The sequence below is a fragment of the Chiloscyllium plagiosum genome, unplaced genomic scaffold (assembly GCF_037043375.1).
Source record: "Chiloscyllium plagiosum isolate Xiang-an unplaced genomic scaffold, Cpla_swu_hap1 HiC_scaffold_23, whole genome shotgun sequence".
In the NCBI taxonomy this organism is placed as follows: domain Eukaryota; kingdom Metazoa; phylum Chordata; class Chondrichthyes; order Orectolobiformes; family Hemiscylliidae; genus Chiloscyllium; species Chiloscyllium plagiosum.
In genome coordinates, this window is record NW_028270161.1 from 42,277,068 (window position 1) to 42,293,058 (window position 15,991).

The 15,991-nt window shown below is 40.5% G+C and overlaps 1 protein-coding gene across 3 annotated transcripts in view; it reads right to left on the reverse strand.

Annotated features, from left to right (window-relative positions):
• LOC122561661 (laminin subunit beta-4) overlaps window positions 1-15,991 on the reverse strand; it is a 180,842-nt gene that overhangs the window by 39,440 nt on the left and 125,411 nt on the right. For all 3 annotated transcript variants that reach the window (XM_087999570.1, XM_087999569.1, XM_043713613.2), the window contains exons 22-25: window positions 14,514-14,671; window positions 12,352-12,576; window positions 5,802-6,019; window positions 4,875-4,971 (exon numbers count right to left, since the gene is read on the reverse strand). In XM_087999570.1, coding sequence (XP_087855696.1) covers window positions 4,875-4,971; window positions 5,802-6,019; window positions 12,352-12,576; window positions 14,514-14,671 — 698 coding nt within the window. The remainder of the gene's footprint in view (window positions 1-4,874; window positions 4,972-5,801; window positions 6,020-12,351; window positions 12,577-14,513; window positions 14,672-15,991) is intronic.

Here is a 15,991-nt window from a genome sequence, read left to right on the forward strand (position 1 = left end):
TTGGATTCAAGTTAGCTGTTTGTGGTTATAATCAGTTTTGACTGTAAACTATGAACATATAAGTATTTATGAACTGCCAAAAATTAAAGACAAGCCTTTAAATTCTTTCTTAATTTTGTCATTGACTCTGAGGGTGCATGAGTCAAAGGCACGTGGTCTTTCCTCAGCATTCTCCAATATTTGGGAAAGCACAATACCTATTTATATGGAGAGGCATCACGGGCTAGGTTAATCTTTTTGAGATACATTGTAATGTCCAGGCATTTTGCCATGTACCAGTTCAATTTCATAGGACCAGAATCCTTTGTCAAATTCCATCTTCCAATTTCATGAAATGCTGCTCTTCAAAGTTAATTCAATGGGTGCAATAACGTTACTGGATTTCATACAATTTCACCATAAAAATTCATTAAGTCCAACAATGTTATGATCTCAGAGATACTTGGAGGGTGTGGCACATTTCCTATTGCCTGTATGTTACTCGGTGTGGCATGTAATCCATTTTTCAGACAAGAGTGTGGTGCTGGAAAAGCACAGCCGGTCAGGTAACATCAGAGGAGCAGGAGAATCGAAGTTTCGGGCATAAGCCCTTCATCAGGAATGAGGCTTGTGAGTCGGGGCTGAGAGATAAATGGGAGGGGGCTGGGGTTGGTGGGGTAACTGGGAAACTGATAGGTGGATGAAGGTGAGGGAGAAGGTGATAGTTCAGAGGGGGGCAGTGATGTACGGGTCCAGAGGGCGGTATAATCCATCTTGACGTATCCTGTGACACAAACGCTCCACAGAGTTTTGAAACATTTTACATTTGACACACTATGCCTGAACACCATGCTTTTCGAAAAGTTGGAGCACCTTTTTTGGTCATTATGGGTCTACCTATTTGGACTGAAATAAGCACGTCATCCAAATAATTAACTGCTCCCTGAATTCCTAGCAAAATTTGGTTTATTATTCCTTGAAATTTCAGGGGGAGTAAAGAAACACCAAATGGTGACTGATGAAACTGAAATAGACCCATGAGTGTGTTATTATTTGAATATGACTAGATTCAACATTTAACTCAAGTTGTAAATTGGCTCAAGTCTTTTCAGTTCTTGCTCTACTTTGTGCCTTTAGATCATTAGGCACTGGACAAGAGCTGAAATAAACTGGTCTTGCTTTCCTATGATCCCTGCACAATGCTCTTGTATCCTTGAACTGGTTTACTGCTGTCACTAAATAACTAAGTGTTTTTAGCAATCACTTCTTTGTGAAAAACTTGGTCTAGTTGAATTTAAATGCTTTAACCTTCATTGGCTGTTTTCTAACCATTGCCACAGTTATGAGCATTTGGCTCCTTGTATGTGTCTAGAATGATCATAGCTCCTATTATAAGGATTTTCTTTCCTTCAAACTTTCAGAATTTTCTGTGTGATTTCTTTGCTGATTTAACACCTAGTGCACCCTCCTTAACCTACATAGAGCTTCATCCAATGCTACTTGGAGTACATTCTGTGAATTTCCACAGGACATTCTGTGTTTTGACTCATATGGGTCTAAACTGACTCCTCATTGACCTGATGCTGTGCGACCACCATACGCAGTGACTGCCATTTCCTCCAGCCAGCGGTTTCTGTGTTTAAAATTGTCTTGACATGACTTGACAAAAAGATCCTTCTTCTTGCAAGTGTAATGCTGTCCCTTCAGAATGTGACAATTTCGTGCCCAATGTTGGCTTATAGACTGCAACAGGACTTTATTGTCGCACTGCTATGACCAACCACCCTTGTTGGGGCTTTTAGCAGACTCAGCTACAGATATTTTACTTCAGCAGATAACCGGCAGTTGTCAAATCTGATTTCACTACCATCACATTCCATCATGTCCAAAGACAATGTCACCTAGTAACCTATGCTGGAAATTAACACTGGCACATTTAAACTGCACATAAGTCTATCCTCTGCGCTTTCTCTGGAAATTCTCCAAAGTTACAGTGAATGGACAACTTTTCCAAAGCCTCAGTGAACTTTCCAATGTGCTAATTGGCCAACTGGTTCCAAATTAACAGCCTTCAGCAATTTTTAATGGACTTATGACTATAGTACTGCTCAAGCTGACACAACTTAACTCAAAGTGGCATCTCTTTTAGCTCAGCGAATTCTTCAGTTTCTTTTTATCCACTTCACGGTACACTTCCATCTAAAAATATTTCCCCTTTCCTTTCCCTATTGTCTGATCAACAGTTGAATCATCAGGATCTTTGAGGATATTATTAGCAGAGAGAAATATCTCGAACCACGCCCACAAAAGCTCGGAAAGACTGCCAGTCAAGACTATACTGTTCCAGTCTCCCAGTCAAACGGGTTGATGAAACCATCTTTGAAGATCATCCCACTAACATGTACCATCAGCTTTTTGTCTCTCAGCCTGAATTTTTAAAGCCTATTTCTCAAGGAAAAAAAATACTCACGTTGCTCTGCTGGTTTGCTGGAAGCTTCCCCAAACAGATTTATCCAAGTAGGTTATTTATGATCCTATTCTCATGCACATGACAGAGAGAGAGAGTGACTGATGCATATACATGGATTTCAAGTGCCCCAGCTAAACAGGTTTATTCAGCTATGCTTATAAAATACATAATGTAAATACAATTTCATTTTTATTTTTGTACTTTCTAAAACTGTGGACTGAATTGAAAAGGAATTGTTTTGAAACCCAAGGACTTTTAAAGATGGCGATATATTTTGAAAGTTAGGAATTTTGTGAACCCTGTTTGTGTAGGTGTAGATTCCAGCAATGTGCAGACAAGCTGGAGCTGAGTGGTTGTTTACAAGTGAAGCTGATTGATTTGTGGGCTAGGATCCAATTATTAATGATCAAGATGCTCAGTCTGTCAATGACAAAATGCCTGGTTGTCAAGTTGCTGAATAGCTTGGGCTGTGAGTAAGACAGAGAGAAGCATTCTCATATCAGAAAACAAACCAGCAGGTCTCCAACAGCCAAACTCACTCTCTCTCTATACCTTCTGTGCAGTAAGCCACTTGAAACCTGAAGAAAACCATATTATTGTTTCTTCAGTAGATGCTGCAAGTTGTGATGTTGAATTGGATAAAGTGAAAAGGTCATGCAAACCAAAAGGAACACCGGAAAAAGGAAAGTCAAGGAGAAACCTCTGGATCAGCAAGAACCAAACCCAACAGAACTTGGGAACAAATACCGCAGAATGGTTCCCCCGTTTTTCCTCCAGCCATGTGTTTGTTTCTGTTGTTGCTTGTCTGTCTATGTGAGTGTGTAAGGGGAGGAAAGGGTTTAGAGTTCAATTTGTTACATTTACTTAATTTAGTTTAATGGTTTACCATTTAATAACCAGCAAAACAAAAGTGCTTTTTTGGTAGGTCTGTGCTTGCTATCAACCTAGGTCTGAAAATCAGGGAAATCAGGGATGTTTTGTTTTTTTTTTAGCAACTTTGGAACTTTTGTGATGTCCCTTGCAGGGCTTGATTTGCAGCGTGAATCTAGTGAGTTATAACATTCACATGGGTACACAAATCCCCAAATTGTTCATCCTAGTTGAGGTGATGGACTGGCTCCCTTCTTCATTTAGTTATCCCTTAGATGCTTATGTCATAGAGGCTTACAGCACCGAAAATGGCCCTTTGGCCCATTGACTTGCCAAAAACTAGCACCTAACCACTCTAATCCCATTTTGCAGCACTTGGCTCATAGCCTTGTATGCCTTGGCATCACAAGTGTGTATCTAGATACTTCTTAAGTGCTATGAGGTTTTCTGCCTCTACCACCCTTACAGGTAATGAGTTCCAGATTCCCACCATCCTCTGGATGAAAATAATTTCCTCTCCACTCCTCCAAATGTTTTGCCCCTATGTATGCCTCCTGGTCATTGATCCCTCCATCAAGATGAAAAGTTCCTTCCTGTCTAGTCTATTTATGCCCCTCATAATTTTAAATATCTCAGTCATGACCCCGTCAATCTCCTGTGCTCCAAGGATAACAACCCCAGTCTGTCTGATGTTTCTTCATAATTAAAAACCTGCAGCCATGGCAATGGCCTGGTAAATCTCCTCTGCACCCTCTCCAATGTTATCACATCCCTCCCTAATGAAACCCTGTCAGGATTCTGATGCTGTAAAATTCTGTGGGCTGTGCATTGTGAATTGAATCAGCCATTTGTGGGATCTCATCAACTTATTGCTACAATTTTCTTTTAGTAGTCCACTGTTATTCCTAAAGATGGCAATTTTCTGTTTCAAATTGTTTTATCAAACATTTGATCTTATGTGTGGAGGTGGTAGGGCTTAATAATTCAGCTTCTCTGCGATTAAAAGCATTTGTTAACATTTGTTTTATGAGGAATAGTCCCAAAAGCAAGACACATGCAGACAGATACAATCAAAATAAAGGATAAGTTAGTCCTCAGAATACTATCCAAGACGAGAAAAAGTATACTGGTGAATGACACCTATTAGTCCTCATATAGTCAAAATAGATCCACTACTACTCATATATTTGTTTCAAAGTTTCACTGGCTTTTCCCTCTGGGATGGTTTTCAAAAGAGCTGATGCAGCTGACACACTTTAATAATAGATTGTAGAGCGTAATAAGAATGGATTACTAATTAAAGCTCATCACCAATCTGCCATTACTCAAAAGCTAGCTGACAGACCAATCAATCTTAGGAAATTAGTAATAAAATCTGCACTGATGTAGCATGTGCTGAAATGCATCTCATAGGTTCTTGGTTACTAACTCGTAACAAAATTAAGTACAATTCCCTTTTTGATTTCTTGGTTCAACAATGTCCTAAATCTTTGACATTTCACTGAACAATTCAAACTACCTGTGAAAAAAGACTGTTAGGGAAATAGATACTTACAGATACACTGTATTCTTGGGTTGCCATAATAATTATCCTGACATTCAGAACATGTTTTTCCACTGTAGCCAGCTTTGCATTGACATTGTCCAGTAACCTAAAATACGCAATTAAGAGATAGGTTAGAATGAAGTCTAATAAGCAGGCCCGTCTCCAGTCCTCAGGCACCTCACCCGTAGTTATTGATTATACTGATAGTTCTGCAAGGGGCCCTGCAATTTCCTCAGTCATGAAACTTGAAAGGGTTCAGAAAACACTTACAAGGATGTTGCCAGGGTTGGAGGATTTGAGCTCTAGGGAGAGGCTGAAGAGGCTGGGATTGTTTTCCACGGAGCGTCGGAGGTTGAGGGTTGACCTTATAAAGGTTTATAAAATTATGAGGGGCATAGACAGGATAAATAGACAAAGTCTTTTCTCTGGGGATGGGGAGTCTAGAACTACAGGGCATTGGCTTCGGGTGAGTGTGGAAAGATATAAAAGGGACCCCAGGATCAAGTTTTTCATGCAGAAGGTGGTGCAACTATGGAATGTGCTGCAGAGGAAGTGGTGGAGGCTGGTACAATTGCAGAATGTAAAAGGCACCTGGATGGGTTTATGAACAGAAACCGTTTAGAGGGAGATGGGCCAAATGCTGGCAAATGGGACTAGATTGGGTTGGGATACCTGGTCGGCATGGACAAGTTGGACCGAAGGGCTGTTTCCATGCTGTACGTCTCTGTGACTCTATGACACTATGGTGTGATGACACTAGGTTGAATACCTTGTCCCATTACTTATAAATGGCAATGGTTCCCTCTACTGGACAAACATGGCATGTCCAAATCTATTATTTCAGAAATGGCTCTGCACGTTTTGTTCAATATTAGAATTTTTTGATACTTTCAGTGATTTTGTATCTTTGATTAAATATACAAATTTCCTCCTTGCCTCGTCACATTGGGAGCTGACGGAGTTCTGAGGGTCACAATAACAAGGCTTACATCCTCTTCCACTGCGCAGATTCCAGAAACCAGGAGCACATTTCACACAGCTGTTCCCAACCACATTTGGTAAGCATGGACACTGACCAGTTGCTTGATCACACATACACAAACTATTGGGAACACAGCGCCCCCTATCGAGTCCAATGCCATTGCAAGTACATTCTGAAACATAATTTAACGTCAGAGTAAATTAAACTGTTTTTAACTATAGTGACATTCATATTTAGTGCTTCATATCACATTAATTATTTTTGTCATATAGTCATTGCTATTATATAGGATGACAGAATGATAACCAAATTATTTCATATACAGCATGTTAGCATTCTGCCATCAACTCTGTCTTTGCTAATTTATAGGCTTGAAAAACAAATGGGAACAGAAGTAGACCATTCAGCCCCTCGGGTCTGTTCCATCATTCAGTGAGATCCTGGCTGATCCATAGCCTAACTCCATATAACTGCCTTTGGCCCTTATCTCTTAATATCTTCATTTAACAAAAAATTATCTATCTCAGATTTAAAATTAACAACTTTGAAATTCTATGTAACTTATTTAAACCTTATCAGTGGTAGCAGTACCAGTACAATAGTGGCATACACAATATAGACGTGCAGTGAAGTGAATGGGACAATAATAGATCATTATTAAATGCCTTCTGGAAGTCCATATAAACAACATCCACAGACATTCTCCTGTACACTACGTAAGTCACCTCTTAAAAAAAATTCAGTAAGGTTTGTCAGGCTTGATCTATCTGTCATGAATCCATGCTGGCTCTCCCTGATTAATTAAAAAATGTCAAGGTGTTCAGTTACATCATCCTTGATTCTGGACACCAACAATTTCCCCACAACAGACTGTCCAGTTTTAGCAATGCACTATAATGTTCTGGAAGGGAACCGTAATGATAACATAGTTGGTTCATCCAGAGGCCCTCATGAATTCTCTGGAACCCCCCACAATGGATCGAGGGATTTTATCACCAAAGCACCATAAGATACAGGAGCAGAATTAGGACATTTTGGCCTATTGTGTCTGCTCTGCCACACAATCATCGCTGGTATGTCTCTCAACACCATACTCCTGCCTCTTCCCCGCAACCATTGATCCCTTACTAATTAAGAACCTATCTACCTCTGTCTTAACTACACTCAATGACTTGGCCTCCACATCCCTCTGCAGCAATACTTTTCACAGATTCACCACCCTCTGGCTGAAGAAATTCCTGCTCATCTCATTTCTATAAAGTGATCCCTTTACTCTTAGGCCGAGCCCTTGGGTCCTAATGTTTCCCCTCGTAGGAAACACCTTCTCCACATTCACTCTATCCAGGCTTCTCAGAATTGTGTGAGATTGATGGATTTCAATGAGATCCCTCCCCCCATTCTTACAAATTCCATAAAGTACAGAGCCTCAACTGTTCCTCAAATGACAAGCTCTTCATCCAATTAATAAATCTCAAATTTAAAAGATAGTCTCAGTGGCGATGATCATGAAATGGATCAGAAACCTTGTAGTGCAGGTTCATAGCTCCTTGAAAGTGGAGTCACAGGTAGTTAAGATAGTGAAGAAGGCGTTTGGTATGCTTTCCTTTATTGGTCAGAGTATTGAGTACAGGAGTTGGGAGGTCATGTTGTGGCTGTACAGGACATTGGTTCGGCCACTTTTGGAATATTGCACGCAATTCTGATCTCCTTCCTACCGGAAGGATGTTGTGAAACTTGAAAGGGTTCAGATAAGATTTACAATGATGTTGCCAGGGTTGGAGGATTTGAGATCTAGGGAGAGGCTGAATAGGTTGGGGCTGTTTTCCCTGCAGCGTCGGAGGCTGAGGGGTGACCTTATAGAGGTTTATAAAATCATGAGGGGCATGGATATGGTAAATAGACAAAGTCTTTTCCCTGGGGTAGAGGAGTCCAGAACTAGAGGGCATAGGTTTAGGGCGAGAAGGAAAAGATATAAAAGGGATCTAAGGGGCAACTTTTTCGTGCAGAGAGTGGTGGAAATATGGAATGAGCTGCCAGAGGAAATGGTGGATGCTGGTACAATTATAATATTTAAAAGGCATTTGGATGGGTATATGAATAGGAAGGGTTTAGAGGGATATGGGCCAAGTGCTGGCAAATGGGATTAGATTAATTTAGGATATCTGGTCAGCATGGACGAGTTGGACTGAAGGGTCTGTTTCTGTGCTGTACATCTCTCTGACTCAGTTATCAAAAGAATATATCGGGTTCATAAAAACAAAGAACTGCAGATGCCAGATACATTGAAACAAAGACAGAAAAAGTTCTGTAGAAACTCAAAAGGTCTGGCAGCATCTGCACAGAGAAGAACAGAACTAACATTTCAACACAAATGGTCTTGGTGTTGAGATTTAAACATTAATGCTCAATCGTCTGGAACCATGGTCTTGATGCATTATACGTCTGCTAGAGTATGAATGGAGATTTGTTTTGCTGTGTGTGTTTAAGACTGGAGTGAGAAAACATCAAGTAATGAGCTTCCTAGACTCCAGGAAGAGCAAATTTTTAAAAAAATGCAATTTAATTGAAAAGCTTCTGGGCAGTTTGAAAGAGCCGATTAAAGTCAGATGTCGAGTGTCTTTTAGAAAAAGGAAAATGTTTGGAGCAGTTAAGGAAATGTACCTCAGTGAAAGTGTGTTGTTTGTCAAACTTGCAGATCTAGGAGTGTTTGTGTAAAAGTCTGCGGGTTATTAAAGACTGAAAAAGTCTAAGCTCCGAGTTGTGCGAGTGGTCAAGGGAAAATGCCTCACAGCTTCCAAAACTGGAATTTCTCTGGATTCTTTGAGTAACTGTAATATGATGGTGTTGCGAAGGAGGTGGGATTGTATTTTGCCTTGTGTTTTTGAAATCTCTTAAACTGTGTTATATGCAAATAGCTTGGTTTGTTTTATGTCATTTTTGTTTTATTTCTTTTGCGTACTTAACTTATATTTTATTGTTAAATCTAAATCTGCAGCCCGGCACACTTGTGTTTCAGTTAATTTTGGCCATGTTAAATTTAAAAATACAAAATAGAAACTGTCAGCCCAGTTTCATCCAGGGATCTGACTGGTCCAGTAGACACCTCGGCTGGGATTATACCATTTCTTTCAGGGAAGGAAATACTTATCCTGTCTGACCCAGTGTGTCTCCAAATCATGGGAATGTGGTTAACTCTTAACTCCCTTCTAAAAAGGCCTAGAAAACCATTCAGTTTCTGTCACACAGAAACACCTGGACTAATCATCCAGCATTGACTTCGGCAGCAGAAACTTAAATGAACACGTATCCCATCGATCCTGCACAGTCCTTCTCACTAACATCTCGACTCGTGACAAAATTCAGAGCATTGTCCCTGAAACATTTGAGCAACAAGCTGACTATTACTGACTGCTGAACCTCATCACCACCTTCTCCATGATAATTGAGGATGGACAATAAATGCTGGCTTTTCCATCAACACTCACATCAAATGAACAATTAATGAAAAAGGACAATTCTGAGAAGTTTATCAAAGTATGTAAGAATGTATTTTTTATAAATTTACTAATGCAACCATGATCAATAGTGGAACAACTGAAAATGAAATTTGGATCTCATTTACTGTAAGCACCAAAGAAAATGGATTGCATTCATCCTTTCATAGATGCTGTTATATAAATGCTGCTTTGTTAAAACCAACAACATTTAGCACGACAACATATAACTGCAAAAATCAAGGGTAAAACCAAACCAGTCCGGCCCATTAATGCTACCAAAGGACAAAATGGGACAATAATACCCCAGATATTGAAAATCCAGTTGGCTATCATAAAGCTTATTATGGTGATTGGTTGAAGATTGTCACAGGTTGTTATGGTGCTGCAAAATTTCCTGAGTCAGACCACACTTCACTAGATAAATACTGCCGTTAGTTGAGAAATAGGACAAAAATAGCACAATTTTGACAGTATTAGGCAGGAACTTTCAAATGTTGATTGAGGGAGGTTATTCGTGGGTAAAAAAAAATGGTTGGGAAGTCAGAAGCCTTTGAAAATGAGACAATGAGAGTTCAGAGACAGTGTGTTCCTGTTTGTGTGAAGGTCAAGACTGGTAGGTGTAGGGAATGCTGAATGACTGGAGATATTGAGGGTCTGGTCAAAAACCAAGGAGGTATATATCAGGTATAGAGAGTCGGGATCGAGTGAATCCCACGAGGTGTATAATGGTAATAGGAAATCAAGTGGGGAGAAATGGGACATGAGATGGCCTTGGCAAATGGAGTTAAGAAAAATCAAAAGAGATTCTATAAGTACATGAAAAGAAAAAGTGTAACTCGGTAAACAATAGGGCCCCTTAAAGATCAACATGGCCATCTATGTGCGGAACTACAGAGGGGTGAGATCCTAAATGAGTATTTCGGATCACTATTTACTGTGGAGAAGGACAAGGAAGGTAGGGAAATGAGGGAATAAATAGTGATGTCTTGGAGAGTTCATATTACAGAGGAGGAGGTGCTGGGTGTCTTAAAACACATAAAGGTAGATAACTCCCTGGGACCTCAACAAGTATTTCTCAGCTGCACAGGACATTGGTGAGGCCACTTTTAGAATGCTGCATACAATTCTGGTTGCCCTTTTATAGGAAAGATGTTGTTAAATAGGAGACGATGTTAAAAAGATTTACAAGCATGTTGCTAGGACTGGAGGATTTGAGTTACAGAGAGAGGATGAATTGGCTGGGGCATTTTTCCCTGGAGCGTCAGAGGGTGTGTGTGAACTTATGGAGGTTTATAAAATCATGAGGGGCATGGATAGTGTGAATGGCCAAGGTCTTTCTCCCAGGTTAGGGAAATCCAAAAGTAGAGGACATAGGATTAAGATGAAAAGGGAAAGATTTAAAAAGGATAATGTGTGTATGGAATGAACTGCTGGTGGAAGTGATGGAGGCAGGCACAATTAGAATACTTAAAGGGCACCTGAATAGGGTATATGAATAGGAAGGGTTTAGAGGGATATAGGCCAAGTGGTGGCAAATGAGACTGGGTCAGATTGGAATGTCTGGTCAGTGTGGACAAGTTGGATCAAAATGTGTGTTTCCGTGCTGTATGACTCTATGACTGGAAGTGCTATTTAAGCAAGACTTTCAGCAAGTTACCTGTTATATAACTAGATACCTTAGCAGGTTATCAATGACAAAACACATTTCAAAGCTGCTTCTGGTGCAAAAACACTGAAGTTCTGCATGTTAGAATTCTCATATTTTCACTGGGTCTGTAAGTTTCAGTAATTGCTGTCAGTTACACAGGAATCCGCAAAATTTATCCTGAAGCTGACATTGCAAATATGCTTATGAAATTCCACACTGAAACTTTAGATTAGATTAGATTAGATTAGATTATATTACAGTGTGGAAACAGGCCCTTTGGCCCAACAAGTCCGCACCGACCCGCCGAAGCGCAACCCACCCATACCCCTACATTTACCCCTATACCTAACACTACGGGCAATTTAGCAAGGCCAATTCACCTGACCTGCACATCTTTGGACTGTGGGAGGAAACCGGAGCACCCGGAGGAAACCCACGCAGACACAGGGAGAACGTGCAAACTCCACACAGTCAGTCGCCTGAGGCGGGAATTGAACCCAGGTCTCTGGCTCTGTGAGGCAACAGTGCTACCACTGTGCCACCGTGCCGCCCGCTACTTGTTACAATGTATCCTAACTTGTTTTAGGATACATTGAGCCAGAACTTGAGCACTTATATACTATCTATAATGAAGATGTGAGTATTCCTTTAAGAGAGTTAAAAGCAGCAGAACTACCAGACCCAGCACCAAGTGTACTCAAAAATGGTAACAATGTAGCACTGGGTCGAACCACTCGATTAGTTCGTTGCTTGGAGACAAAAACAAATTTGAATTCGGCCAATCAATTTGAATTATACCCGAAACATATCAAACTCCAATCAAGATTAAATTGAGTATATTGACGATCTTAAAAGCCAATGACACAATCCGATGTTCTGGGATATAGGACCAGGGAAAATTGAACAGTTGAAGGGAGAACTGCCATGGCCCAGCATGCTTGAAAATAGCTCTCTTAAAAGTGCCTTTTCGATCAGTAACCTGTGACTCAGAAATTCCTAACAAGGAGAAAAGAAAACATTAAGATCCGAAGATAAGAACCAAAAGCTGCCTGGATTTGAGATAAGAAGCGTTGTTTTGTAAATCTTAATTGGGAATTTTATCAGCTAGCATTATAGAAGGGAAGGTAAAAGATATGTTAGAGAAAGACATTTTAAATAGTGGTAAGTTAATTATTCTCTGTTATATTTTAAGAAATAAAGTTGTTAATTTTTACTTGAAATAGTTCTTGGCCACCTGATTTTTACAGATTACAGCACGGGATAAATCTTTTCTGTGTTGCTGGTTTTAAATTAAGCAGGAGGGTTTACCCCGTGTCGCAACAAATCTAACTGAAATAATTAACCTCCTGAGAATCTTACGTTTGCAGTCCTTGTTCAAAGCAGATCCATAATACCCTGGCTTGCAGTACTGACAATTTGGTCCATAGGTGTTATGCAGGCATTTCAAACACTTGCCCGTCTGCGGATCGCAAGCTCCTGGGTCTCTCCTGTCTATGTTATCATTGCAGCTGCAAGGCAAACAGTGATCTCCAATCCCTATCAGAGTACCGTAGAAACCAGGAGAACATCTCTCACAGCGACTTCCTGAACAGAAAGACACAAAAACTTTTAATAGCAGCACAGATATAGACTGGCTCCAATCCAATCAAATATAGTGACATGTCACCAAGGTGGTAAACCTAGATATCAAGTGAACCATAGACTAAATACATTGCTCCAGCAAATAGATAGCCAACAAATTTATCAGAGCTGTGAAAATTAATAAGTTAGCTATCAGACCACATTTTCCACTCAAAACTCGTTCCTCCATGTAACTTTCTGATCCTTGTATCACAGCGGGGATCCATAGTTGGGATCCATGGGGTGGAGTGGTGGCTTAGTGGTTAGCACTGCTGCATCACAGCCTCAGGGAATGGGTTCAATTCCAGCCTTGGGCAACTGTCTGTGTGGAGTTGGCAAATTCTCCCAGCGTCTGCGTGGGTTTCCTTCGGGTGCTCCGGTTTCCTCCCACAGTCCAAAGATGTGCAGGTTAGGTGGATTGGCCAATGGGAAATGCAGGGTTACAGGGATATTGTAGGGGAGTGGGTCTGGGTGGGATGCTCCTTGGAGGGTCAATGGGTTGAATGACCTGCTTCCACACTGTAGGGACTCTATAGCTGCTGGGAATACAGGTTAGAAATGGGATTGTAACTGTACTGCCAACTGTCTGATCTACACTCTTGTTAAGTGTAAATTTGCTCCTATTCATTTATTTCATAAGTGTTCAATTTCAAATATAAATTTTGTAAATTTATTCATCTTAGTTTCTCAGTTGGAACAATCACAACAAATTTAAATAATATACCAGACCAAATTACATTTGTATAGCACCTTTTACTTGTAAAATATGTCAAGTCTTTTCACAGCAGCTTTATCAATCACAATTTGACACTGAGCTACAGAAGGAAATAACAGAGGCAATGACCATGTGCTTGCTTAGAGAGCTATGTTTTAAACAAAGTTTTGAATGAGAAATGAAAATTTATGTTGTTTATGGAGGAGACTCCAAAGTTTACTGCCCTTACAGCTGAAGGATAGCAACGGTGGATTGGTTAAAATTGTTTATACTCAAAAGACCTGAATTGCAGGAAGTGCAGATACCTATAGACCACATGCCCTCGAGTTTGTTTTTTCGAGTGCATGTTATGTTAAAGAGTGAACCTGTGCAATCTGGGCAGGGCTGGGAAGATTACAGAGAGTACAGATTTTAAATTAGACAGATTTGTTTTTGTCAGGCAAAAGAATTAAGGGATAAACACTAAAGGCAGATATATTGTGTTCATCCACAGATCAGCCATGATCTCATTGCATGGTGGTACAGGCTTGAGGGGCTATTCAGATGTTCCTGTGTTTCTTAAGTGGTCTAAGGCTATGGAGGAATTTGAAAACATGGATGAGAATGTTAAAATTATGATATTGTTTGGATGACTTCAGGGTTATGGAGAGTGGATGATGGAAGTTCAGCCATTGGTGCATTGCAATCACCATGTCCAATGGTAAAAACAGAAAGATGAGTTAGCAACAGATGAACTGAGATGAGGCAGACCCAAGTGATTACAGTGTGATGAAGCTGCCAACAGATACTCTTATGGATATCAGAGCTCCTCTCAGTATTAAATATGGCAGCAAGCTTGCAAAGACTCTGTTTTAGTGTCAGACAGTTGTCAGAAAGAGGTGTGGAGTTCATGGTCAGGGAATGGTGTTTGTGCCAGGGCTCAAATATATTACTTTGAAGAGATTACCTCAGTAATCACTCCAGTAATGGAACACAACACAATATGCCCACACAGCTTTCCGATACCAGTATGATAATGCCATCTGCTCATGGTGTGTTGACCAAATGTGGACATTAAAAACAGGTCAGGGTAACCAGGAGAGGAAAACATGCAGCTTAAAAGTTCCAAGAAGATGATTTTAAGCCAGTTAAACTACGTTGTATTATCAACATCTGTAAACTAGAATACGCTTAATAATCTTCACACCTGAATGGCCTTCAAGGCAGTTACAAACCAATTGTTGAGTTCTCGAGTCTTTGTAACATGAATGAGCAAAATAGCGTCCACTGTTTGGAATGTCAGGACACTGACATGGTCGACAAGGTTCATTTAAACTCGGATTACCGAAGTAACCTTCACTACATCTGCCAAAACAGAAATAAAGGAACGTTTGAAAAGATTCACCGACATGCCATGAAACAGGAATAATAATAAATATCATGCTGATTTTTTTGGTTTTGATTCATTCATGGAATGTGGGTGTGGCTGGCTGGAAGAATATTCATACTCCTCCCCAACTGCCTTTGAAAAGATGGTGGTGAGCTGGCTTCGTGAACCAGTGCAGTCCTTGGGGGTAGGTACTCAGAGGGTGCTGTTGAGAAAACAGTTCCAGGATTTTAACCCAGGAACAGAGAAATAACCACAATTTGGTTCCAAGTCAAGAACATGCGCAGCTTCCATGTGCTATGTTCCTATGCTTCTGGTACTCTTGTGCTAGGTAGTGGACACTGTTGCTTTGGAAGGTGCTGCCCTAGGAGTCTTGCTAAATTTCTGCTGCGCACCTTATAAATGGTATTGTTAACTACTGTGCATTGGTGATGGAGTGAACAAATATTGAAGCTGGACATCCTGTCTTGGATGGTGTCAAGCCTTTTGAATGTTGGAGCTGCCCATGTCCACACAAATGGAAAGCATTCCACTGCACCACTGCATTGTGCCTTATGCATGACAGTTAGGCTTTGGGAATGTGGTGAGTTAATCACATCAAAATTCGTAGCCTCTCACCTGCTCTTGTAGCCACAGTATTTATATGGCTGGCCTAGTTCAGTTTCTGGTCAATGGTAACTCCTAAGATGTTGTTGTTGGGAGATTCAGCAATGGCATCACTGATTCTCTTGTATTGGAGGTGATTATTGCCTGACACATGTGTGGCATGAGTATTGTTTCTGCCTGGATATTGTGCCGGTCTTGTGGCAAGAATACTGTTTCAGTGTCTGAAGAATCACAAATGGTGTTGAACGTTATACATCATCAGGAACCATTCTCAGGGTTGCTCAAGTGTTTCAGCTCTCCATTGGCTGACTAATTTTTTAGCCTTGGCTGAGAACCCAGCCAACCAGTGAATTACTAAAACAACTCTGTCCCTATTTGATTGTCAGCTCGGGCTGATCTCTATCAATCTCACAATCTTTGTTTGAACGGGATTGAGTGGTTTCATGTTTCTTGTGGTTTCAGAGTTTGAAACTTAAAAAGTTCTTTAACAGTAAGAACTTTAAGTGATTGACATTTTTCTTACATGCCCAACTGCCATTAAGGGTTATTTTCTTCTATATAGTGTAAGGTTTTTGAATGAGCATGAAAGTGTCATATCTTTAAATGAGGGGGAGGAGGGCAGGTGTATGAAGGGCCACGTGACCTATACCTTGCCATGAGGGGCATGCTCATCTTTTCAAAAGGTTCCCTCA